The 26,923-nt window shown below is 45.7% G+C and overlaps 1 protein-coding gene across 8 annotated transcripts in view; it reads right to left on the minus strand.

Annotated features, from left to right (window-relative positions):
* SNX29 (sorting nexin 29) overlaps positions 1–26,923 on the minus strand; it is a 591,074-nt gene that overhangs the window by 437,024 nt on the left and 127,127 nt on the right. For all 8 annotated transcript variants that reach the window (XR_013524649.1, XR_013524648.1, XM_078344734.1 and 5 more), the window contains 2 exons: positions 17,718–17,781; positions 14,803–14,931 (listed from right to left, as the gene is read on the minus strand). Coding sequence is in view for 6 of the 8 variants with exons in the window: in XM_078344734.1 (XP_078200860.1) it covers positions 14,803–14,931; positions 17,718–17,781 (193 nt within the window). In the remaining 2 variants the exon portion in view is untranslated. The remainder of the gene's footprint in view (positions 1–14,802; positions 14,932–17,717; positions 17,782–26,923) is intronic.

Here is a 26,923-nt window from a genome sequence, read left to right on the forward strand (position 1 = left end):
AAAGCATTCAACTTCACATTGAGTGAGCAAAGCCAGCTGCAGAATGGGTGCATGTTGAAAGCTCACAGGCAGATCCTTAAAAACCCACAAAATAAGCTGTCTCCATCTCTTTGGGGCTACTATAACCGAATACCTGAGACCTGGTAATTCATAATGAGTGGAAATTTCTCTTCTCAGAGTTCTTTAAGCTGGGAAGCCGAAGATCAAGGTGCTGGCATCTGGCGAGGACCTTCGCTAAATTATCAGGTATCAGAAGGCAGGAACTGAAAAGGGAGCCGAACTGACCCTTTTATAACAGTATGAATCCCACCCTCTCCCCACCCCAGTCATGGGGGTGGAGTCCTCACGATCTAATCACCTCTCAGGTCACCACCTGTTTATACTGTTGCTTGGTAATTTTCAACATGAGTTTTAGAGGGACAACCTTCAAACCATAGCACAAACCTACACGTTGTTTATGGTTCACTTAAAAATAAAATCTAAAACAAAAATGACAAATGTTAGTAGTGCTAATTGTTGCAGTGGGTCATAGTATTCTTTATATTTTTTGAACTAGCCAATCAACAAGAAATCAGCCCCCATTGGTTCTGAGTTAAAAATCAGCCTTTGTAAGGCTGATTTCAATGAGCTTATCCGTTCAGACCACTGCCGGCATTCTCTCTAAGTCCTTGCTACTTAAAGTGTGGGCTAGGAACCAGCAGCATCAGCATCACCTGGGAGCTTATTAGACCTCCATGATATCAGGCTCCACTCCAGACCTGCTCGATGAGAATTTAAATTCTAACCTGAGCCTCAGGTGCTTGGTGGCTACATTAAGGTTTGAGAAACGCTGCTCTATGCCACCAGTTGTCAACCTTGGCTGCACACTGGAATTACCTGAGCGTCTGGGTCTTAGCTCCAGAGATTCTGATTTAATTGGTCTGGAGGGCAGCCTGGACATAACCATTTTAAAAGCTCCCCAGGTAACTGTGATGTTCAGCAAAGTTTAAGCAACATATTCAGCTCTTCAACCCAGGGAATTCTTTATTAGGAAGTTAGTTACATCTGAGCAACAGTAGGCTAGATTAACTCCAGAAAATGACTTTTTGCAGGCTTGAAAAGGAGGCATAATTTACTTCCATGAAAGCAACAGTAATCATCATTTTACTCAGTACTTACGAAGGGTACTCAATGTGCTTAGCACTTGACATCCATTATATCTTTATCCTCTTTCTTTTTTTTTAGTTTGTAGGCTTTCTCTCTTGTCACTATCCAAGTGTAAGAAAGGCACCCAAAGTGATATGTAACTAGCTATTCTCCTAGTAAATCAGGAAATTCTCTTCTCAAGTGCTAAATACAAAATCATAAGATTGAACATTATGAGGTATCTATACATTTTAAGATATTTTAATGTATCATATAATGACATATATTTTAAAACTTTTAATATGATATAACATGTTATATAGCTGTAGGTGGGATGTGGTACCTCAAGTCCGTAATCCCAGCACTTTGGGAGGCTGAGGTGAGCAGATCACTTGAGCCCAGGAGTTGGAGAGCAGCCTGGGCAACATGGTGAAACCCTGTCTCTACAAAAAAAATACAAAAAATCAGAAGTAAAAGATCTTTATCCTCTTTCTAAGGGAGAGTCTATTAACATCATGGTTTTCTAGATAGGGAGCATTAGGGGTAAAATGGCCATCTAAGATCACACATCTGGAAGTGGTAGAAGCCCTTGCATGACCCTGAGAACAAGCACCACCTTAAATTGAACAGCTTAGGTCCTCACTTGTGTCACCCTCGCCCTAGCCCTGAAAAGCAGGACTGACATCCACACCTGCCCCATACGACACTTCCTGCTAAGAGTGACCGCACGGAAGTGGAACTTCTGGAACTATCAGCCCAGAAGTTAAAGTATTTGCTTGCATATCCTTTCCTTCAATTTCCAGCACCCACAGGACAGAATCAGCTGTATCTCATTTCTCTCTGATTGACTAAGCTTCACAAAGAAGCTTAGTCATGTTTGATTAGTGAATCAACAAATAAACAATATCAGCCAGGAGTGATGGCTCACACCTGTAATCCCAGCACTTTGGGAGGCAGAGGAGGGTGGATGACCTGAGGCCAGGAGTTCAGAACCAGCCAACATGATGAAACCCTCCCTGTCTCTACTAAAAATCCAAAAAATTAGCCAGGTGTGTCGGTGGGCACCTGTAATCCCAGTTACTTGGGAGACTGAGGCAGGATAATCGCTTGAACCCATGAAGTGGAGGTTGCAGGGAACTGAGATCATGCCACCGCACTCCATCCTGGGCAACAAGAGCAAAACTCCATCTCAAAAACAAACAAATAAAAACAGTATCAGTCATTCATCTGTGACTGAATTTCATCAGTAGCATCAAACTGCAGGAAAACAGCTCCTCCTAAGCCATCTTCCCTCCTGACTGACATGTGTATCTTGTACTCACCCCTGGCCCCGCACACCAGCCCTACCCACCCCATGCACTCAACACTCCTTGGCTGATCTAGGGTGTATCATGAAACCAGCCAGCTGCTGATAAGCATGTGCTTAACAATGAAGAAGGGCACAACTCACTCAGCTCATGAGACTTAGCCAAGGGAAAAAGCCAGTGACCTCAGGAAAGTGAGCTTAACACCCAAGGAGATGCGAATGATGGGAGAACCAGAGTGGGTCACATGCGCAGCAGGTGCTCAACAGCGAGTTCACTGTAGACTGGATACAGTCTCTGGACAAGGACTGAAAAAGATCATGGTAACTGAAAGGGACCTTGCACACAAAATTCCGATACATTTGCAAATTGTCTTGAAAAGGAGAACACTAGGTAAAGAGCTAAAACAGAGATTCTCACTGGGGACAATGCTGCCTTCTAGAAGTACAATAAAATCCAGTCTGAATCACCACAAGGATGATGGGTGCTACTGTCAGAGCTGTTTGAACCATAACAGCTTCATGTGGAATAGGAGCTGGCCAAAATGGGCTGAGACCTACTGGGCCGCATTCCCAGGAAGTCAGGTATTCCTAGTCACAGAATGAGACAGGAGGTCAGGAGGACTGGCATCACAAGATACAGGGCACGAAGACCTGATGATAAAACTGGATACTGTAAGGAAGCCAGCCAAAACCCAGCAAAACCAAGGTGGTGATTAAAATGACCTCTTGCCATCCTCACTGCTCATATATGCTAATTAGAATGCATAAGCATGCTAAGAGACACTCCCACCAGCACCATGACGGTTTACAAATGCCATGGCAATGTCCCTAAGTTACCCCAAAAAGGGGGAGCAACCGTCAGTTCCGGGAAATCCTGCCCCTTTCCTGGAAAACCCAAGAGTAATCTGCCTCTTATTTAGCATATAATCAAGAAATAACCATAAGTACTCTAAGTCCACCGCCCACGCCACTGCACTGGGAGTAGCCATTCTTTTGATTCGTTACTTTCTCTAATAAACTTACTTTCACTTTAAGGACTTACTCCTGAATTATTTCTTGCACAAGATCCAACAACCTCTCTTGGGATCCAGATCAGGACCCCTTTCCATTAGCCCTACCAAGATTTACAGCATCGGGCCGAGGATACCAACTGTCCTGAAAGGCCAAGTCAGTACCATACAACCAAGATCAGCCTACCTCCTGCAATCCTTTCAATCATCCTGTGGCCATTCATGTAGGTGGAAACCTTACTTATCATCTAAGCCTTGAAAGGAATGCCTTTAATATATACTGACTATGCCACATTTACTTTACACTCCGCCCACTCTCTGCTTTTTTTCTGTATTCCTTCTAAAGAATGACTTCCGATCTTCTTACCTTCTCTAAATCAAAACTCATGCATGAGAAGTAGGTGCAAGCACTTGATGTCAGCATGTTTCCTAGCAGAGTTGCACCTGACCAATATGTACTGAAATCTATTTTGTATTATAAATTACTTTCCTTTCATTTCCCTTTCAAATTACAGTAGTGTTACACTGATTTTTTTAATTACTTGTGTAGGTAGGTTATATTTGCTACAAATTTCATTTAGGAATAGTGAAGGGGGTGTTACCAAATATTTTTATTTAAAATAGATACTGAGTCTGCTAAGATCAAGTCTAAATATGCCAAAGGAACTAGACCAGGGGTTTGCTAATAAGGTCAGATTATATCAGACCAAAATTATCTAGCCAAGGAAAAGCACAATAAGAGAACACAGCACAAAGACCTTTGGACTACCACTTAGAATGGCTGAGCCCCGATTTCACCTACTGAGACAGGCTGCACAAGACAGCTGGCACAGGAGTGACAGCACAGTAGTGTTACTCTGGAAAATCAACAGAATCCAAGTGTCACAAGCCCTCTGTGGAAGCAACCCACTGCCGAGGACATCTGCAGGCTGCACCTCACCGCATTCACTGCCCCCCTCCCCAGCTCAGTCTGATGGGGGGAACATCCTGGTTTTCCTTTTGAGGAAACTCTCCACTTTTTTTCCTGTTCTATGGCGTTCAGGTGAGGGAAAGCCAGCCACCCCCAGCTCCAGGGGAATGGGACCCAGGCTTCGGCAGCAAAAGTAACACAGCTGGCCCAGGAAATGAGAGTGAATCCCAGGACTTCTCCAGAGCTTCTGGAAACAAGTCCTCTCCTCCCACTGGTGGTATTAAACTGATGGGATTCAGGCTGGGGCCCTTGGGGGCCCTCTTGTCACCACAAGAGAAGAGTGACTTAAGAATAAAGCCAAGACCAAGGGAAAGAGAGGAGACATGGAAAGGCATGAAGACTGCATGACACCTGCTGAGAGCTTTGATCCAGCCCAGCGAAAAGCTAGCTTTTCTCCTAAAGGTGTAAGTTTCATGAGCCAATCAATTACACTTTTTCATAGGTAATTTAGGGTGGGTTTCTGTCACCTACTACCTACTCTAAATGGTAAGACTCCTTCTTTTTTTCGTGTGTGTGTGTGTGTTTGTGTGTGTGTGTGTGTGTGTATGTGTGTGTGTGTGTGTGTGTGTGAGAGATAGGGCCTCACTCTGTCTCCCAGGCTGGAGTACAATAGTACAATCACAGCTCTGCAGCCTTGACCTCCTGAGCTCAGGTGATTCTCCCACCTCAGTCTCCTGATTCGCTGAGACTACAGCTGTGCACTACCACGCACGGCTAATTGTTGCAATTTTTGTGGAGAAAGGGTCTCACCATGTTGCCCTAGCTGGTGTCCTGGGCACAAGTGATCTGCCCACCTCAGCCGTCCAAAGGACTGGGATTAGAGGCGTGAGCCACACCTGGCCTCTACGTGGTAAGATTCTAATGAACAGCTGAGGGGGTTCCAGAAAGTCCCAATTCCCAGAAAATGCATAAGCATGTGGATGGTCATTTGACCTGCAGATGGTCATTTGCCCCAAGATAGTATTTTGGGGCAAATGACCATCCGCAGGTCTAAAGCCTAGCCTGTCTACTTTGTGCCAAGAGAAGATGCCAACAAAAGGACAACCATCAAGGTGCTAGAAGCACTGACATTTCTCAGTGACACTCTTACCAACTGACACTGTCACTGGCTCCACGGTCCCTTCACTCCCTCATTTAGCCAATATGACCGAGCAATGTCAGGGACTATGCTCGGTGTAAAGACAGGTCACTGCTCTCATGGATCACACAGTCTAAAAGGGAAGACAGGTGGTGCATGAACGACAACCCGGACTGTGACTGTCAATAATAATGCTATTCAGGAACATGCTCCCATGGAAGTGTATCTCAGAGGGACCTGACCGGGCTCATGATTGGGTATCAGACGATGCACAAAGCCTTCTTTTTTTTTTTTTTTAAGGGGTTTGCTCTGTTGCCCAGTCTGGAGTACAGTGGCCAATCTCAGCTCACTGCAGCCTTTGCCTCCTGAGCCCACATGATGCTCTTATTCTCCTGTCTCAGCCTCCAGAGTACCTGAGATTACAGGCATGCACCACCACATCCGGCTAATTTTTGTATTTTTGGTAGAGACAGGATTTTGCCAGGTTGACCAGGCTGGTCTAGAACTCCTGACCTCAAGTGATCCGCCCACCTCGGACTGCCTAAGTGTTGGGATTACAGGCATGAGCCACCGTGCCTGGCCAACAAAGCCTCCTATATTCATGTAGTCAGAAACAGAAAGCCCCACTCAAACTCACTTGAACAGAAAAAGAGTTTTACCGGCCTATACAACTAGAAAGTCAAGAGGTAGCTCTTGACCAGGTAGGCTGATCCAGGAGCCTAGTGATGTCATCATGCCCAGTTCTCTACCCTTCCCCTTCATTCCAAGCTGTAGCATAAGCCTCACCCTAAGGTTGCCTCCCCTCCTGCTAGTAAAAAGCTAAAGTAGTTCGTCTTTAAACCCTTATAGCACATGCTCCAGAAGAAGGCAACCACCCAATGACCAAGGGAGAATCTTCCTGCAAAGTTCCAACAAACCTCCAACCATACCTCTGAGGCCAGAAGTAGGTCACATGTCCACTGTCTGAACTGAGTCGAAACACCATACCTCACTGACTCATGCCATGGGAACCTGAACCAATCACTGTACAAAAGAGATGGAATTATCTTCACCAGATTAGTCAATGTTAAAGGTTGGTGCTTGAGAGAGTTCTACCCCTACCACAAACCAAGAAAAAAAAAAAGCTTTGGCTTATACTCTGGTGTGAGAGAAGTGCAGCAAGGGCTTTCAGGAAGACAATACCATGTCCACTATAGCAATTCTTCTTCTAGTAAAGGAACCCCTCTCTTCTTCCCCGCCTCTCATCCATAAACACAGGCTTCTTAAATCAGACAACAAAGCAAGTGTTAATTTTTGAAAGGCATGTAGCAAAAACTGGGTCTTATTTCTGGTCTCTACTAAGCCTAAGAGCAAAATTTCATATTATTTTACAACATGGATTTAAGATATTCCTCCAGAGCATGTTTCTTTTACCAAACAGAACAGAATAACGTGGGCTTCATGAAAAAGTGACAGCTCAGGCGCAGTGGCTCACGCCTGTAATCCTAGCACTTTGGGAGGCGAGCAAGCAGATTACTTAAGGTCAGGAGTTCGAGACCAGCCTGGACAACATGGTGAAACCCCGTGTCTACTAAAAATACAAAAATTAGTCAGATGTGGTGGCACACGCCTGTAGTCCCAGCTACTCAGGAGAGTGAAGCAGAACAATCACTTGAACCTAGGAAGCAGAGGTTGCAGTGAGCCAAGATTATGCCACTGAACTCCAGCCTGGGAGACAAAGCAAAATTGCCTCTCAAAAAAAAAAGTGACAAATTATCTCCTTTTTTCAGTCTCATGTACAATGCTGACATCTTGGCCTGGGGACCTTATCTCAAGCAGTTTCCAAGACTCCAAAAGTGCTACCATACGGATGACAAATTCTTGGCAGGCTTGCCACCACATCCCCTTTCCATGTGCACAGCAGACATTGCTAATCAATAACAACAATCTTTCCTGTTGCGCCTAGACAGGACTCCAGCCGCAGAGTTGGCAGCAGGATGAAGCCTACTGACTTTTTCCCGCTACAGCAGGCATTCTGAACTGGAGAGAGAGCACTGAAAAGGCCCAGACCCTTGGTTCCGAAGGCCATCCCTGGCCCAGGCTGGGCTCAAATTCAAGCCAGTAGCCCCCCATAATTCAAGTCAGTATGCCTGACCTTCTCAACTCTCACCATTTTCCTCTTGTAGTAAAAACATAATCAGTGCCTTTGGATGGAGACTGAAAAAATGTACTGTCCTTTTTCCAAAGGACATGACAGTCTTCATATTTCTCCAATGATTTAAAAGCAAAGGAAGGCAGAGGCTGAGCCTTGGGTGGAGTATGAGATTTAAAGGCAATGAAGGTCTCCTGGGATGCAGAACAGCATGATCTGAGCAGGGCTCCCAAGGCCCTTCCAGGTTGCACAGTACAGTTCTCAATCTCACACACACAACACTGTCACGGAAGCTCTCACTGCTCAGCAGCCCAGCAGGGACAAATAAACAAAGGGATGCACACTGGGCAGGGAGGGCTGGAAAAATAACACCAAGAGGAGCTGACGGTCTAATGAATGCCAGGGGCCAAGGGCTGTAAGATGCTCACTGCAGGGGAGGCTTGGACTAGAGAAGGGCCCAGGAGATTCTGGCCTCACCTCAGCATCCCCAGCCACCTAGAGCCAAGGCACCAGCCAAGAATAAATTAGGTGACATTCACTGAGCACTTACTGAGGGCCTGGAGCTCAGCTGAGTGCTTAGGAGCCTCAGCTTATGTAATCAACCCAACAATCCTAAGAGAAAATACAAGAGACATGGTTTTGCTGCCTACTGCTTGCTTTGGGGACCTGGCAAGCCTGTCAATCATGGCCCTCTGCTCACTCTTAACCATAACATGCCCAATAAAAAGCCTTTCCTAGGCTGGGCACAGTGGTTCATGCCTGTAATCCCAGCACTTTGGGAAGCTGAGGCAGGTGCATCATTTGAGGTCAGGAGTTCGAGACCAGGCTGGCCAACATCATGAAACCCCATCTCTACTAAAAATACAAAAATTAGCCAGGCACCTGTAATTCCAGCTACTTGGGAGGCTGAGGTAGGAGAATCGCTTGAACCCAGGAGACGGTGGTTTTAGTGAGATAAGATTGCACCATTTCACTCCAGCCTGGGTGACAAAACAAGACTCCATTTCAAAAAAAAAAAAAAAACTTCTCTAAAATGTTATATATAGACATTAGGAAAAAGAGTCTCTTCCTTTGGATCCCATGCAAGGCTTAGTGCCACCAGAGGCCATTTTTGCTCTGTGCAAAGGACCTTCCTAAGAATGACACCAGCGCACAGAGGATATGGGGCCAAGGGAAGATGGAGGGATAAAGCACTGGTGTCTTCAGGGACCTGAGTCTCACAGTGCTTGAAGAAAGTGACCTGTCCTTGGATTTCCCAGCCACTGCAAGAAAAAATTCCCCCAGTGACCCAAGCTAATTCGGTGTGAGTTTCTGCCATCAAAAGCATGTCAGTGTCGGTGTGGCAAATGAGAGTTAAGAAGTTGTGGTAGAGCTAGGACCAGAGTCACTGTGCTGGGTCTAAGGGTTGGCCACAGCCCTCCAAAGCCAGCAGTGACCATGACGCGTCAACATGATGCTTTATGCTACTGCACAAAGGAGGAAGGAGGGAGAGTGCTCATGCCACCCAAAACCCCTTTAAGTTTCTAAACAGGTAAAGAACCAGAGGCTCAGAGCATTAAGAGAATGGCCCCAGCCATACAGCTGACAACATGTTCATGTGAGTGCCGTAGAACTGCCCCGAAGTAAGGAATAGTCACAACAGAAGAGTCATCTCAAGACCGGCCCCAATGAGACACAGGAAGGGAAGTCTGGAGAGGTGCTTTGAGAAGCAGTCCAGGCGGTTCCCCCAAGGAACACTTTCTCCACCACCTTCGTGACTCTCAACCAACCAGAAGCCCCTGCCTGGACCTGGCAGGTTGAGATGACATGTCTACTTAGGTGCAGAGAAAATACGACATGCTCCAATCCCTAATAACCAAACAAGGGGCTTGTTCATTGAGGACTCTTAAGAGTATAATGGAGAAAACCATCACAAATTGCTCAAGTAATGAAAGTAATTTATTGGTTCACATACATGAAAAGTCCAGAGGAAAGACAGCTTCAGCAAAGATCAGATCCAGAAGCTCAAAGGAGACTATCAGGAACTGTTGATATCTCTCTCCCTCCATTTCTCCACTGCATGGTTCTCATGTGGGGTTAGAATCTCCTCACAAAATAGCAAAGATAGATGACAATGACTCCTGGCTGGCACCATCCTCTCAAGGATGCTATAACTGGCTCTTATCAGACCATCTTGACCACATGCCCTCCTATAAAGCCTGCATGATGGCCAGTGGATGGAGCAACCTAACTGTCCAGGCCTAGATGGGCTGCCCTCCTCTGGAGTCCTGTGGGGCAGTGGGTAGGGGCAGTCCCATCAAACCACAGAGGGGAAGGAGCAAGGATCCACCAAGGAAAACTGGGGGAGTGTGATGACTAATTTTGCGTATCCATGTGTCCGAGCCACTGGATGCCCAGATAGCTAGCCCGTAATGGTGTTTCTGGAAGAGATTAGCATGTGAATTTATGGACTGAGTGAAACAGATGGCCCTCACCAATGTGGGCAAGCATCATCCATTCCACAAAGGGCCTGAGTAGAAGAAAAAGAAGGTGAGTTCTCTCCCAGCCTGACTGCTTGAGCTGGGACACGGCTCTTCCCCTGCCCTCAGCACTCCTGGCTCTTAGGCCTTCAGACTCAGATGGGAATCTATACTACAGGTTCTCTGGCTCTTGGGCCTTTGAACTACACCATAACCTTTTCTGGGTCTCTAGCCTATAGAGGACAGCTGTTGGGAATTCTCAGCCCCCATAATTATATGAGCCAATACCTTATAATAAACCCCTTTCTAGAGATACATATACATGCTATTGGTCTGTTTGTTTGGATGACCCTAATATTAATAGAGGTAGTATCTGCCCCAGGTGGAAGCAGATGCCTGATGGGTACAGCAGGCAGCCTTCACGGCTTCCAGTGACCCCTGCTTCCTGCTAGTCACACTACTGTGTTTCCCCCAACACTGAACCAAGGTTGACTGTGACTACAGAATACAGCAGAAGCAATCATGTGTCACCTCCAAGGCTAGATTATTAAAAACATGGTGGCTTCCATCTTGGGTGTGCTCTCTCCTGCTCCTGGGTTACTCACCCTGGGAAGTCAGCTACTGTGTTGGGAGCAGCCCCACGGAGAGGCCCACATGGCAAGGAGCTGATGCCTCCTGCCAACAGCCACAGGATGAAGCTTGCAAGTGGACACTCCAACCCTAGTCAAGATTTCACATGACGGCAACTCTGGCCCATGAAAGACTGCAACCTCATGAGAGACCCTGAGGCCCTGGCTAAGCCATTCCCAGAGTCCTGACTCACAGAAATTGTGGGGGATAACAAATATTTGTTGTTCTTAGTGACCAAGTTTGAGGATAATTTCTTACACAGCAAGAGCTACCACCGTTATAATACAAAGACAAGAACCAGAAAATGACCCCCGTAATAACCTAAGGACCCATTTACTTGCTTCCTTCCAAGCCACTTGTCATATAAATGTGTGTCTTTTTTCTTTTAACATCTGTTTCATGGCTTGAGTTTTCTAAATTTAAAAGGAAACAGGGCAATCAATAATTTAGAGGAATATGACTTACAAATCCTTAATTGCAAATGATTACTATGCCTCTGCCTCGGGAACTTGCAGCTGCCCAGGGCCAAAAAGCACCAGGCTAGTTACATGACCTTGCCAGGAATTCTGAGCAAAAGGAATGTGTAATCAAATGCTAGATTTGCTCAGTGATGCTCAGTTTTACAACCATGAACTCAGAGCCAGTGAAACACACACATACACAAGCACACACTTAGCATTCAAGTATTTCACTGTTCTGAGTAGGAAATAGACTAGCTCCTAATTCTTTCTGCATTACTACTGTTAAAATAGAACTTCTGATGAAGTAAAGTAACATAATATTATATTCAAGAAAAATGGTAATGATAGTTAACATTTACTGAGTATTTATAAAGCATACTGAGCCAATACATGGTCTCTCATTTTATTTATTCAACAAAACTCTATGAGGTAAAGAGTTTTCTTATTACCATTTGAAAACTAAGGAAACAGGCCAAGCGCAGTGGCTCACACCTATAATCCCAGCACTTTGGGAGGCCGAGGCGAGTAGATCACTTGAGCTCAGGAGTTTGGGACCGGCCTGGGCAACATGGTAAAACCCCATCTCTACAAAAAGATACAAAAATGAGCTGGATGTGGTGGTACACACCGGTAGTCCCAGCTACTCAGAGGCTGAGGTGGGAGAAGTACTTGAATCCAGGAGATGGAGGCTGCAGTGAGCTGAGATCGCATAACTGCATTCCAGCCTGGGCAACAGAGTAAGACACTGTCTCAAAAACAAACAAACAAACAAACAGGAAAAACACTAAGGAAATAGAAACAGAGAAGTTAAGTAACTCACCCAAGGTCACACACCTAGTAAGCACGAAGGCCATGGTCTGACCCCGTCAGTACAAGGCATGCACTTATGCCATAAGGCCCTAGCCATACCCACCTGCACTGTGAAACCTGCACCTGAACACCCACGCATCTGAGAAGAGGGTAGCGCCGATGCACTGAGCCTCTTCTTCCAGCCTGTGACACTCCACTGCCCTGCCCTGTGCCCCAGAAGCTACAGCACCCCATATCCCGGCACCAACTGCCCAAGCAGGCCACTGTCAGCCAACAGTGACAGGTGCTTTTACTGTGGCCAGAAGCAAGAAGAAAGTTCTGACCATGGTCAGAGATAAACTCTATCCGGAACATGTCAGCAAGTTAATTTCTGAAAATGTACATACCCAACTGATCAGTTTCCCTACTTCCAGTTTCCCCTTTTGAAATATTCATCTGTTTTACAGATATCTGTTCCTTCTGCCTGCACACTGCCAACTTTCACACACCTTAATCTCTTAGCTACCCACTGCTTAAATAGGGATTGTAAAACTTCCTGTTTAGGAAACTGGCTTTATCCGCTCCATTTATGGGATAAAATTTTCCCAACAATTGTCATGCACTAAAACACTCTTCCTGTGGAATACACTTAGGACGCCTCGCTCGTGTCTACTACCATATGCACTGTCACATCTTTTCTTCCTCATTCAGCCCCTTTGGCAGGAAGAGATCATCATCTCTATCTCAGAGATGGGGAAGCACACATGTGCAGAAGTTGAGCAATTCACCCAGAAACACATAATTTGCAAATAATGATGCAGAGAGTCAAGACTAGGCTGACTGCTAATACAACCCATTAAGATGACAGGGAGGCCTGGCACAGTGGCTCACACCTGTAATCCCAGCAGTTAGGGAGGCCAAGGCCAGCAAATCACAAGGTCAGGAGATCGAGACCATCATGGCCACCATGGTGAAATCCCATGTCTACTAAAATACAAAAAGTTAGCCAGGTGCAGTGGCATGTGCCTGTAATCCCAGCTACTCAGGAGGCTGAGGCAGAGGAATTGCTTAAACCTGGGAGGCGGAGGTTGCAGTGAACCAAGATCACACCACTGCATTCCAGACTGGCAACAGAGCAAGACTCCATCTCAAAAAAAAAAAAAAAATGATATAGCATATCATTCTTTCTCTCTTTGCTGATTCAGAGCCCTCAGCACCAGGGTCTCTAAAGGCTTCAGTCTTTATTTTGAACATCAAATACAATTACACTGCAGAACTCCAGCATGGTGAGGCAAAAGAGTGGTCCAGGTGAGAAAATGTCAAACTAGGCACATATTACACTATTTATAACAGTCATTTAACTGTCTCTGATGCTCTTGAGCTATCATTTTAAAATATGATGAAAAGGGGAAAAGCTCAAAGAATGGAAATTAATCACAGGATCATAGTGCCAACATTCAATAAGACATACCAAATAATTACATTAGAGCCATTCACAGCACCTCATGCCACAGAGGGCTAAAAGCTGCTGCTATAAATTGACTTAACTCTGGGCTTCCTTACACATCCACAAGACATGTTTATCTCGTGGTTTTATTTTAAAGTAGATTTAAAGAACAATCAATAAACTGCTTATCTTACCCAAAATGAGAACAAACTGGAAACAACCTGAATGTTAAATTGACCATATTAAATTGCCCATTCCAATCCGGAATGGGCAATTTAATATGCCGTGTTAACTCAATCAAGTAACACATCCAGATACATAAAAATGGTTAACATGAGGCCTATATGGAAACCATAAAAGCTGCTTTTGCACTCCTAAGCAGTGCTAGAAGGTAGACTAAACAAGGACAGGCATCGATTATACGTATAGTAAAAAAAAAGTTAGTATATGAGCAAATTCAGCAGGAAAGCATGTGAACTGGGACTCTGGGCAGTTTACTTTGCAGCTGTCTTCAATACTACATAAACAAAGTGACAGAAAAGGAAATTAAATGGCTTTTAGATATAAGGAGGCTCAACCATACTGTTAATTAGAGAAATGGGAATGAAAAATTTCCTGCCAGCACCATTTCCACCCCTGACGTTATCAGAGACCCAGAAGTTGGCTCCCATGGCTGTGGGCACAGCTGTGTGGCAGGGAGCCCTCTCCCATGCCACCGTAGAACACACGGCTCACACCCACGGCAGACATACAAATGCCCCACACTTTGACCCAGCAATCCTACTTCCAGGAATATTTCCAAAACATGTACTCATACAGAAAGAAAATGACAAACGCAAAGGTTGTTCACTATGGCATTAGTAGTAGCAAAAGACTGGAAACCATCTCAATGGCTGGCTGTCAGCAGACTGGTTAAACGAATTCTGATGCAGTCAGACAAGGAAATGTCAGGAGCTCTTAAAAAGTGGAGGGCAGCCCCATGCAGACCAACAAAAACAATCTCTGAGATGTCAAGTGAATGCTGCATAGGACACACTACCATTTCACATTAAGATGAAAGGGAGGAAGAGGAGAAGGAAAAGAAAAGGAAAAACAGTTTATGCTCATGTATCTGCTTGTGTGTACAGGGAGTATCTCTGGACTCGGTAACGATGACCTCCACTAGGGAGCAACCTGGGTGGCTGGGATAAGAGAAGGGGGACTTGCACAGGTGAACCTTTCGTATTTTGAACCAGGTGCATACATATTATTTACTCAATGAAATAAGTTAAATTCAAATACATACATCTTTTGTTTTAGTCTTTTTTTTTTTAAACTAAAAAGTTCAGGTGAACATGTGCTCAGGTTTTAAGGAAGCCCCCACATGCTTACCTCTGTGCCCCTCACCCTCTCCTACCTGGCCAGCGCCTGGACCTTCATGCCCTGCCGCTCCTCCTGCTCAGCCACCTTCCTTTTCAACGTGTCCACCTCTTGCCGAAGCGCAGCTGAGTGCTCCATCTCACCGTCAAGCAGGTTCCGCAGCGATCTGGGAAAAGGGGGCCCCAACAGTTCAGAGGCTGTCAACCCAGACTCCACTGAGCCCAGGACACAGCTCCTAACCTAAGTCAAGTCCTAAGCCATGCATTTTCCACAAGGCTCTGTATAAACCACAATCCAAGTCTATCTCATGTGAACTGGAGAACCAAACTCTAATTGAGAGCCTTAAGAGTGTAAGAATTAAGGGCAGTCATCTGTGGCCTGGGCTCTGTGTCCCTGATCGCCTGTGAGGAGGCCAGACTTCTGACATCTTAAATCAAGGGAAAACAATGAGGTGAGCCAATTCCAGCCAAGTCCCTTTACAGACACCCCACTCAAGGTGTAGCACATTACAGTGAGACGATTTTGTCACAGCTACACCAGGCAAGAGATTTAACAAAGGAAAGGATGCCAGGAAAGGCCAAAAGAATAATTTGAGGCATAAAAACAGAATATCCACTCAGATTATCTGACAGATATCTAGTCTCATTTCCACCTGTGCCTATAAAACACACTGAGAGCCTGTTTCATTGCCAACTTCAGGTGAAATAAGTACACCTTTCAGGTGAAATAAGTACAAAACGTCTTACACTGCTATAGCATCTGAGATAGCATAGATAGTATTTTGCATTTCCAAGTTTGTTAACTCTCCAACAGGGGGCTTGCAGCCAGCACAGGATTCACTTGTGTATCTGTCATCTCGGGTCTTAAATAAGGGAGAGGACACTAGGTCTTTTAGAAACCATCACCAGTGACCACCTAGAAGAGAGCTAAGCATGGTGCTGCTAACCATTTACTTCACTCTACATGGCTGTTCCTGGAAAATATTTACCAACCATAATACCTCTATATACTAAATCCAGAGGACACTTGCCATGTGACATCAGAATGTAAGCAAAAACATGGCCAGGCACTGTGGCTCACGCCTATAATCCCAGCATTTTGGGAGGCCAAGGTGGGTGGATCACTGAGGCTAGGAGTTTGAGACCAGCCTGGCCAACATGATGAAACCCATCTCTACTAAAAATATAAAAATTAGTCAGGCATGGTGGTACACACCTGTAATCCCAGCTACTCGGGAGGCTGAGACAGGAGAATCGCCTGAATGTGGGAGGCGGAGGTTGCAGTGAGCCGAGATCACGCCACTGCACTGCAGCCTGGGTGACACAGCGAGACTCCATCTCAAATTTAAAAAAGAATATAAGCAAATACATCTGACTCCCACCACACTCTGATCACCCACTGATATCTGCAAGACTTGTGTTCCGTGAGAGCTTTGAGGAAATTTCCCTCCTGGGGCCTGGGCCTCCCTGACAAAAACATGGTAAATTTTTTCTTTCCTTCTGGGAAGCACAAAAAAGTAACAAACAGCAACTCTTGTTCTTCACAAGGTAAGACAAAATCTATGGCTTCTTCTAAGATAATAGCTGCAGCTGGAGCAAGGAAAAAGAATCCTGCAATGGCACAAGCCCTTTGTTGAAACTTTATTCTAGTCGGAAAATGGTGCAGTCTAAAGATTCCTTTTAAAAACATCCTCTTTTGTTTTAGAAATCAGGCTTGTTTGCTTTTATATGTTTCCAGAAAGGACAAGAGAGAAGCTTGTCAGGCAGGACCCAAAATGAGGTTTAAAGGAGAAACATGACTGTGTGTAAAAGAGGGTGTGAGTAAAAGAGGGTGTGAGTAAAAGAGGGTGACGTGAACACACTCAGACCCTCCCTTGTCCCAAGGAGGAAGTGAATCGTGCTTCTAGAAGCTCAGGGGGTAACTACAGGTAAGCCCTCTATTACCACCCCACAGTCAAGGTAAGTCAGATGGGAGCCAGCAGCCAATGTCAGGTGGTATCTAGCACGGGTTTCCAAAGGGAACAGAGATTAATAAAACCCTTCGCCCTCTCAAGAGTCTGCAATTGGGTTTTTGGCCAAGTCAAAAGAATCTGAATTTCATCTTTCCCCAAGTATCCCTGATTTGGGCAAACTTTTAGATAAGTATTCAGATGCCCGCAACATGATAGGTCTTCAATTAATGATGACTAAAGACTGCCTAGAGGCCGGGCACAGTGTCTCATGCCTGTAATCTCAGCACTTTGGGAGGCCAAGGAGGGCAGATTACTTAAGCTCAGAAGTTCAAGACCACCCTGGACAACATGACAAAACCCCATCTCTACTAAAAATACAAAAATTAGCCAGGCATGGTGGCATGCGCCTATAGTCCCAGCTACTCAGAAGGCTGAGGTTGGAAGATCATTTGAGCCTGGGAGGTAGAGTCTGCAGTGAGCAGAGACTGCACCACTGCATTCCAGCCTAGGAGACAGAGGCAGAACTGTCTCAAACAAACAAACAAACAAGACTGCCTAGGCTAAGGGGGTGACAACTCAAGGGAATAAGGCTTCTTTCCGGGGTGATGAAATGTTCTAAAACTGACCGTGTTGATGTTAACTCATATCTGTGAATATAGTAAAAACTACTGAATTATATATTTTAAATGAGTGAATTATAGTCTATGTGAATTAAATCTCAATAAAGCCTGTTTTATTAAAAAAAAAAAAAAAAGAGTTAACGATTGCTCTGCTAGATTCTTAGCTTGTTCTATGAAGGTGTCATTAATCATAAGGTTCCCACTCCTTACTTACAAACCAATCACAAGAGATACCAAAGTGGCACATGCCTGACATTAAGAAATAGCCAGTTACGATTTTTACCAAGAAAGTGAAATATGCCTCATCTGTTACATTCTCTCTGCCCCAGAGGCTGAGTGTCAAAGAAAGAGGCTATTCCTCAAGCCTGAAAATCACAGTACCTGTTCTCCTCCTCCAGCTCCTCCTTCCTGTTCATCATGGCCACAATGGCCTGGCGCAGTTCACCTAAGGGAAGAAAACAAAGTCAAGAATAATTGGCAGGCCTCGCCTGTTACAGGATCCTCACCTCTCCGAATTATATACTATTAAGGATGACTTGTCTAGATAAGCTCCCTTTTCCCTTTCAAAAATAACTCCTATACCAGTCTAAGAGACTCGGCTGATCAGGGTCCTGGATTTTAGAGCTCAGTCTCTGAAGTCAGGTCCCAGCTTCAAATCCTGCCACTGCAACAGGTTAACCTCAGGCAAGTTAGTGACCCTCTCTGAGCACCAACTCCCCTGTCTATAAAATGAGACCTTATTAGTCACTATCTCCTAGAAGTGTAAGAATTCAATAAGGCAATATGTACGTGAGATGCTTAGAAGGGTGCCCAGCACAGAACAGAATTTAGCAAGTATTACTGATCAGTATCATGACAGTCTTTGCAGAGCTGTAACAGCAGAAGACAGGAAGATGGAGATGAGGTAGCCATGTGGCTCACAAGCACAAGTGGGTTAAACTGGGCACATTTTCAAGAGTCAGGGGATTTACTGGACTCCCGTCTACCTCGACCTTGGGGAAAAAAAGGATTATTTAAGTGGTCTATGCCTTAGAGCATCACACTAGATAGTAGAATTTTCTAAAGTGTCAAACAAGATCACCATGGGCAATACAGAAAATCAGCCCCAGACAGCGATGTGGCATTTAGAAATCAAGTATCTGGGTTCTGGGCCTTGCAGGCATGGGATAAGAGGGTCCCCAATGCTGCTACTGAGACTTTGTAGTTGAAAATGTCATATTCCAGGGGGAAATTCTAGGAGGAAAAACTGTTTCCCAGGAGGTTTCAGAGAGCAATGCTTGCCTGGCAAGTGCAGCCTCAAGTAGTCTTAAGGGATGTAGCCTGGGCACAATGGCTCATGCTTGCAGTCCCAATACTTTGGGAGGCCAAGGTAGGAGGATCATTTGAACCCAGGAGTTCAGGACCAGCCTGGTCAACACAGTGAGACCCCATCTCAAAAAAATAGAGAGAGAGAGAGATCTCAGCCACAAGCTCCCCCCTCCTTCCAGGAGCCCAAATCACTGCCCAGAAGCCACCAGTGAGAAACAAAAGACAATGGACACTGACCTGATCCACACCATCACCCTGGCCTCACCCTTCCACCCTTCCCTGCCTTCCCCCATCCCATACACGGTGTATCTCCGGCCTCCTGGACAAGGCCCTTTTGTTTTTATCAACACCAAAATGACTGATATCACAAGCACAGCCAAAGCAGTACTCTGGTAGTGGGCATCTTTTTAAAAATCCATCATAGAAAGACAAGCTGTCAGACTCTTCCACCTTCCCTGAGTGGCTATGACATAATGTTCAGATTAATGGTGGAGAAGGAAAGGGACTGAAAACTGGTATAGCCCCCAAAATGTTCTTTGGATGGGCTTGAACCTGAACACACATTCTCTTTTGCTGCCACGCTGGCTGTTCTGTGACTCTTTTGGGGCAGTAAAGCTAGTAGGTAATGTTGGGGTGATTTCTATAGATCAGCTAAATATCATACTTTGCCAAGCACGAGTAACACACACGAGCAGAGGCATTCCCAAGCATGTAATTTTCTCTCCTCTCCCCAGCACCGTGCAGCAAATGATTTGTTTAGTCTCTATTATTGTGATTTCCTTCATCTTTATGACCTACTGCAGCTCACATTTCAAGTGAAAACAGAGCAACACTACACCACTGTGGACTCTGCAGAGCCTGGCCCTGCCGGGGGGGTCCCCTCTCCCATGCCTGAAAGGCAAATGGCCATCTCAACATTGGTTCTTTGCTTGGCTTCAGAAGACAGAACCACAAAACCAGGCAAGAGTACAGGGGAATGTTAACTTCAACCATCAGAAACTGATCTGAGATAAAATGCAGCGTTGAAAATGCTGTGGACAGGATGGATTCATCCACAAATGCGGCTGGGCAAGGAACCATTTGGGAAGCAAGACACCAGACTTAAATAAATCTCTGCTCCTGCAATGTACTAAAATAAATTTCTGATATAGTAATGTGTAAATATGTGAAACAAAGCAATAAAAACTACAAAAGTCTACGAACAAACATGTCTTCCATCTTTCTTACCATGAAGCCAAAGGCCAAGTCTGTTAAAGAAATAATAATTTCTGTATCTGCACATCAAGGGTGCATCTAACACACACAAAAAAATTGGTCCATTGTTCGTGGAACTTTAAGCTCCTCAGGGCAGCAAACTGGAAGAGGAAAAAGAATACCCATTCTTTTTTTTTTTTTTTGAGATGGAGTCTCCGGCTCTGTCACCCAGAGCACAGCAGCACAATCTTGGCTCACTTCTACCTCCACCTCCCAGGTTCAAGTTACTCTCCTGCCTCAGCCTCCCAAGTAGCTGGGATTACAGGCACCTGCCACCCTACCTGGCTAATTTTTGTATTTTTAGTAGAGATGGGGTTTCACCATGTTGGCCAGGCTGGTCTCGAACTCCTGACCTCCAGTGATCCACCTGCCTTGGCCTCCCAAAGTGCTGGAATTACAGGTGTGAGCCACCGTGCCGGGACTTGAACACCAGTTTTCTAATCAGATCTACCTTTGATTCCCACGTCCTTCACACTTGAGTTCAGGGTCCCAGCAAATGATATCATCCTTGCTTCCCAGCTCCTTCAACTGGAAAAAGTGTTGCTGGTTTCGCCAGCCTCAGAGAACAGAGCAGGGGCCAGTAAAGCTTTCCCAGAACATGGCCACACCCATCCATTTCCGCAATGACTAAGTCTGCTTTGATGAGCTGTTTTGACAGAGATCGTGGAGCCCACACAGCCTGAAATAACTGCTATCCAGCCCTTTCCAGAAAACATTTGCCAGCCCATCTTAGGAGAACATCACAAGTTCTTCCCTCCACACCCCACTCAGCCTTCCTTCTTCATTCAGGGCGGAAGGCAGCTCTGACACTGTGCCAATCAGGTGGGACCGCTGGCTGTACCCACACAGGACAATACAGACTGAGAGAAACAGAACAGCAGTAGGGCTGTTCCTGCCCCAGATTCCTTTTTTATGGCTGAATATTATTCCACTGCAAATATGTATATGCATATGTATATACATGGTGGTATGGGTAGGGGAGATGGGTGATGTTGGTCAAAAGGGCACGTCTTATAACTTTATGTTAGAAGATGAGTAAGTTCTGTGGACCTGATGACAGCATAGTGACTCTAGCTAACAATACTACAAGACTGTTTACTTGAAATGGAATGAGAGAGTATACTTTACGTGTCCTCATCTCACACACACACACACACACACACACACACGCACCCCCCATCTTCCCTCAGGGAGATGGTGGATATGCTCATCTGATTGTGGTAGTTATTAAGTAATGTAGACATACATCAAATCATCATGTTGTATGCCTTGAAGACATATAATTTTTGTCAATTAAATAGTTTTTAAAAAATTTTTAATTAGGCCAGGTGTAGTGGCTCACAACTGAACCCCAGCCCTTCGGATGCCAAGACATGCAGATCACTTGAGGTCAGGAGTTCGAGACCAGCCTGGCCAACATGACGAAACCTCATCTCTACTAAAAATACAAAAATTAGTCAGATGTGGTGGTGGGCACCTGTAATCCCAGCTACTTGGGAAGCTGAGGCAGGAGAATCACTTGAACCTGGGAGGCAGAGATTGCAGTGAGCCGAGATTATGCCACTGCACTCCAGCTTGGGTGACAGAGTGAAAGTCTGCCTCAAAAAAGTTTTTTTAATATTAATAACAGAGGTGATAGGCAATGAAAAAGTTCTAGCCTGGCCTCAGTGCTGCTGCATGGATATAAGGCTGCATCTACTCCAAGGGCTCCATCACCGCTTCTACCCTACTCACATCTCCACCCAGGCCCTCTCCTGAGCTCCAGACCGTGTGTACAGTAGCTTCTCTGGCACTGCAGCCTCTGCTCATTTCCTTTGCTCTTCCTTGGTTAGACTCCAACCATACCAAACCGACTCTCCTTCTTTCATGCCTCTGTGTCTTGGCATAGGCTATTTCCCAGCATCTGGAAGGCCTGGCCCCCTCCCACACTCTAAGTTGTCCTTCAAGATTCTGACAGGGGAGTGCTTTTTCTGAGCAACTGCTCACTGGCTAGAGCAGTTGTGGGAGTCAGCAGGCCTGCCCTGCCTTACTCTTGTCCCCACTCAAAGACTCAGCTCCCAAAGGCCTCCCATTCCCATCCCCACCCACCTCACCTGCAATAAGTGAGACCAAGGGTGGTTATTGACTCAAACCAAGTCTATGATATTGAGGCTTCAGAACTTCAGATATGCCAAAACCTTACAAGAGACATGAAGGAAGGTGGCAACAGATGCATCTGGCCCAAGAGTGAACAGTTCCAAGACAGTTCCAAGTCGCCCCGCCACAGTGAGTATGGAGACACACTGAAAAAGTGACTTGCTGAAAACCAACTGGTCAAAAGACCAATTTAATAAACCCATCCCAGCCAGGTGCAGTGGCTCACACCTATAATGCAAGCATCTTGGGAGGCCAAGGTGGATGGATTACTTCAGGTCAGGACATTGCAATCAGCCTGGCCAACATGGTGAAACCCCGTCTCTACTAAAAATACAAAGATTAGCTGGGCATGGTGGTGTGCACCTGTAGTCCCAGCTACTCAGGAGCCTGAGGCAGGAGAATCACTTGAACCCAGGAGGCAGAAGTTGCAGAGAGCCAAGATTGTGCCACTGCACTCCACCCTGGTGACAGAGCAAGACTCCGTCTCAAAAAAATAAAAATGATAATAATAAAATAAATAAATAAACCCATCCTTAAATAAAACCCTAAATTGGGCCCAGGACCATTGGCTGGAGGCTCCTCTGTTGCCAGGTACAAAGGCCTAGACAAATGCAGATCCAGCCACAGACAGAGGGTCACCAATCAGGGGAGCCAGCAAAGCTCCTCAGGGCAAGCCCACTCAGCCACCAAGAAAGTACCAAGTCTGGCCAAGCGGCAGGTGTCAAAAATGTCACATGTGCTACCATGGAGCCCTGCAGCCTGGCGTGGCTCAGTGAACTCCTCATTCCTGGCTTAGTCCTCTGCTGCTCCACCATAGCCAAGGTGGCTATCCAAGGGCAGGCGTGGGAAGTGAGAGCCCACTGCCAGTGACCACGTGGCCAAAGGGAATATAGCAGTCACACACAAATGGCCTCCTGGGCTCCTGCGCGGCTCTCAGCTCCCAGACCCTTGAGAGTTCCTATGGGGTTCTGTGCCCTTGTGTTCTAAATGTGTGGGTTCTGTGTCCTCACAGCCAAACGATCCAAGAAGAGTTAACTGAGTTCCCACTGCACCTCATATGCACCTCCACGAAAGCACACTGTCCACTGGGCTAAACACGCTCATTTGCAGCTCTGGCCACCAAAGCCCCACCCACAAGCCTGTGCATCCCTTGTGCACTGGGATCCAGTGTCCTGCACAGGACACATGTAAGACCTGGTGAATGATCAAAGGTAAGATGCGTAAGTGGATTAACAAACGAATGAATGACTGACAGTCACCCATTGCTAAAATGCCACCCTCAGCTCCAGGAACTGAGCATGGAATAAGCTGGGCAGAAACGTCAACCGCGTTAATTGTAAGCTCAAGGCCTCCGCAGAGAACACTAACCACCAGGTTCACAGCTGTAATTTCCTGCCCCAATGACAGAGATTCAGGCTCAAATTGGGCTTTTTCCATCTTGCATCTCAGGAGTGTGTCAGGCATGGGGAGGAGGGGATAAGGCCCCATATATCATTGCCATGACCTCAAACAGGACAAGCCTACAAAAACATTCCCCTTCTTTCTCGGCAGTGACCGCACAAATGCTCAATTTCAAAAAGAACAGTGGAGCAGGGACCAGCCCCCAGTCCCCAGGGACCCAAACATAAACACAGACACACAGCCAGATGACGTACAGACCCATTCACACAAATGATTACAGTCCTTGGAGGCTGCTATATAAAGCACTGAAACAGTGACGCCAAGGGAGGGGTGAGATCTCATCTCCAGCCACCAAAGGCCCCCAGGGGGAAATTATCCTGAGACTAATTGATCTTCAACTGCCTTTTCAAAATTAAAAAGGGAAGAGATTGCTGACTGTGATGACTAGACACGGTGACGTGTGGCTGCATGTGTGCGCACACACTCTCTCACATATATACATAGATCTGTGTAATAGTTCCCTGGCTTTATATAGCATCTTTTTCCAAAGACCTCAAAGAGCCTTTACAAACACTCCCCTGGGGCCCATTCTCAGCTATATTTAAAGAGAGAGCTCATGAGGGCACATGTACAAATAAAGAATTTTCCTCTACGGGGATGGACTTAACCTACATCATCGTTTTTCAAACTTAACATCCTGCTTTTTATATCTTTGTCTGCCTACCCACTCCCTTTCCTTTTATCTCTTAAAAGAAAGGATAAACTATATCGAGCTCCAAAACATAACTTTTAAATCACTCAAGCTTGTTCTAACTTTTCGTTCTGTTTCTGTCTCTTGCCTCCCTCTTCCCCTAGCCCACCCAGAGTTTCTATTCTTTTCAATTTGTTAAGATGAAGGAGCAAGAAATGTCCCAAGACCCCCTTCCCAGAGCTCAGATAACCAGTGGTTACCATGCACTGCCTGCTTCCTGCATGCTCAGCAATGTGAGAGGTACCTGAAACACACAATCTCATATAATTCTCAGGAGGTCCCTGAGAAGAAAGCATGATTATACCCACTGTATGAATAAGGCAACAGCAGCCCAGAAAAGGGAAGTGACTTGCCTCAGGCCACACAGCCAGAAAGTGGCCAGGCAAGGACCCACACCTGGTCAAGCTCGCTTGAAAGCCTGTCCCCCAAGTGGGCAGTGCCAGGCCCAACCCAGCTCCTGAGATGTAGCTCACAGCCTCAGGACTCACACCAGTTCCCAGTGTATGGCCTCGGGCAGTTCTCCCTGTCTTTCTGTGTTCGCTTTTGGACAATCAAAACTGTGACAGAATTCTGGCCCTTTCCAGTTTTAGCACTATGGTTTCTACATAATTATAGTCTCAAAACAGAAAACAAAAATGTGAGGAACTCATGGGAATGGGAGGGAAAATGGAAGAAAGTCACAAGGTACAGAAGAAAAACGCTTTGCAAAATCTTGATAAGGTTCTAGATCTTTTATTAACTTTTCCATATTTGTAATTTTTTGCTTTTCTCTCTCTTGTTCATGTGTGTGCTGTCAAACACACACACGGTGATTTTTATACAGACGTACTACAAGTCCTTAAGGCAGGTGTCCTAAAAGCAGACACAGACAGGGCCTCCAGGGAGCTATATCCTCACAGGGACATGGGCACACTGGGACAACAGGAGCCCGGCCAAGGAGCAGTCCCCGCCTCCAATCTACTGTCTACTCGAGGACGTGGCTGCCACCTGTACTGACTTGAGAGCAGCCAGAAGTCACGTTTTTACACAGATCTGATTTTTAAACACTGTAAACTGAGGCTCTTACCACACAGGTCCAAGAGATCACACTATGGGCCACCGCTGTGAGCCTCCTGTCCTACAGTAAGAGTTTGAGCACCCAGCAGCTTGGAAATGTCAAAGTAATTAGCACACTTTTGCACGGCCATTTTTACGAAGCAGTGTTCCACCCACATCGGCCAATGTCAGAAGTATAGAGTTGGAAGGGGCCTGAGATGGATCTAATGGAGGCAGACAGGGGACAGTGAATGACTCCCCAGAGGAATTCCCCCAGCAGCCTCAAAGTGACTAAACCAGAGACCAAAGAGAATCCAAACAACCCTGCCCTGCCCCACTCACAGAAGGCTTAAAAACACAGCACTTAGGTATGTATGAATTTATTAGAAGTCGTAACTCAGGTGGGGTTAGGGGTGTCTCTTTTAATTTTGTGCCTTTCCACATATATGTTCTCATTTCATATCACAGTGTCAAAAGGTGGTCTCTAGGCCAGGCACGGTGGCTTATGCCTGTAATCCCAGCACTTTGGGAGGCCGAGGCAGGCGGATCGCTTCAGGTCAGGAGTTTGAGACCAGCCTGGCCAACATGGTGAAACCCCGTGTTTACTAAAAACACAAAAATTAGCTGGGCATGGAGGCAAGTGCCTATAATCCAGCTACTCAGGAGGCTGAGGCAAGAGGATCACTTGAACCCAGGAGGCGGAGGTTGCAGTGAGCCAAGATTGTGCCACTGCACTCCAGCCTGGGTGACAGAGCGAGACTCCGTCTCGAAAACAAAAACAAAAAAAACGGTGGTCTCTATATTTACTATCTACAGTCTTTTTTTAAAAGGCATGATGAGCACATTAGCTTTAAAGGAGTACTCACCAGAATTAAGGGCACAAAGTTGTAGAGGTTGTTTTGAGCAGGAGAAGCCATGGAACTGAAAAGACTTACTTGCCTAGTGAGAAGGAGGTGGGGAGCAGTGGTACAACTGAAGGCTTTTTAAAAATAACGTATTGAGGTACAATTCATAGAATATAAAATTAACTATTCGAAAGTGAACAATTCGGTGGCATTTAGTATGTTCAAAATGTTGTGCCGCCATCACCACTATCCAGTTCCAGAACGTTTCTGCCACTCCAAAGTAAAACTTCTTACCTATTAAGCAGTTTCTTCCCATTTCATCCTCCTCCCCGGCAACCACTGATCTACAATGCGTTATTGAATTTACCTACTCCAGATACTTCACATAAACTGAACCATATCATATGTGTTTTTTTTAATAGGGTCTTTTTGCCCGGCTTCTTTGACTAAGCATATTTTCACAGTTCATCCACATTGACGCATGCATCAGTGCCTCACTCCTTTTTATTTTTTTTTTTAAATGGATTCTCCCTCTGTTGCCCAGGCTGGAGTAAAATGTTGCCATCTAGGCTCATTGCAGCCTCTGTCTCTCAGGTTCAAATGATTCTCATGCCTCAGCCTCTCAAGTACCTGGGACTACAGGTGTCCATCACCACACCCGGCTACTTTTTGTCTTTTTTAAGTAAAGATGAGTTTCACCATGTTGGCCAGGCTGGTCTCGAACTCCTGACCTCTAGTGATCCACCCACCTTGGCCTCCTAAAGTGCTAGGATTACAGGCATGAGCCACTGTGCCTGGCCCCTCATTCCTTTTATAGCTGAATCATGTTTCATTGTATGGATATGCCACAATTTGGT

Source organism: Callithrix jacchus, chromosome 12 (genome assembly GCF_049354715.1).
Source record: "Callithrix jacchus isolate 240 chromosome 12, calJac240_pri, whole genome shotgun sequence".
Classification (NCBI taxonomy): Eukaryota; Metazoa; Chordata; class Mammalia; order Primates; family Cebidae; genus Callithrix; species Callithrix jacchus.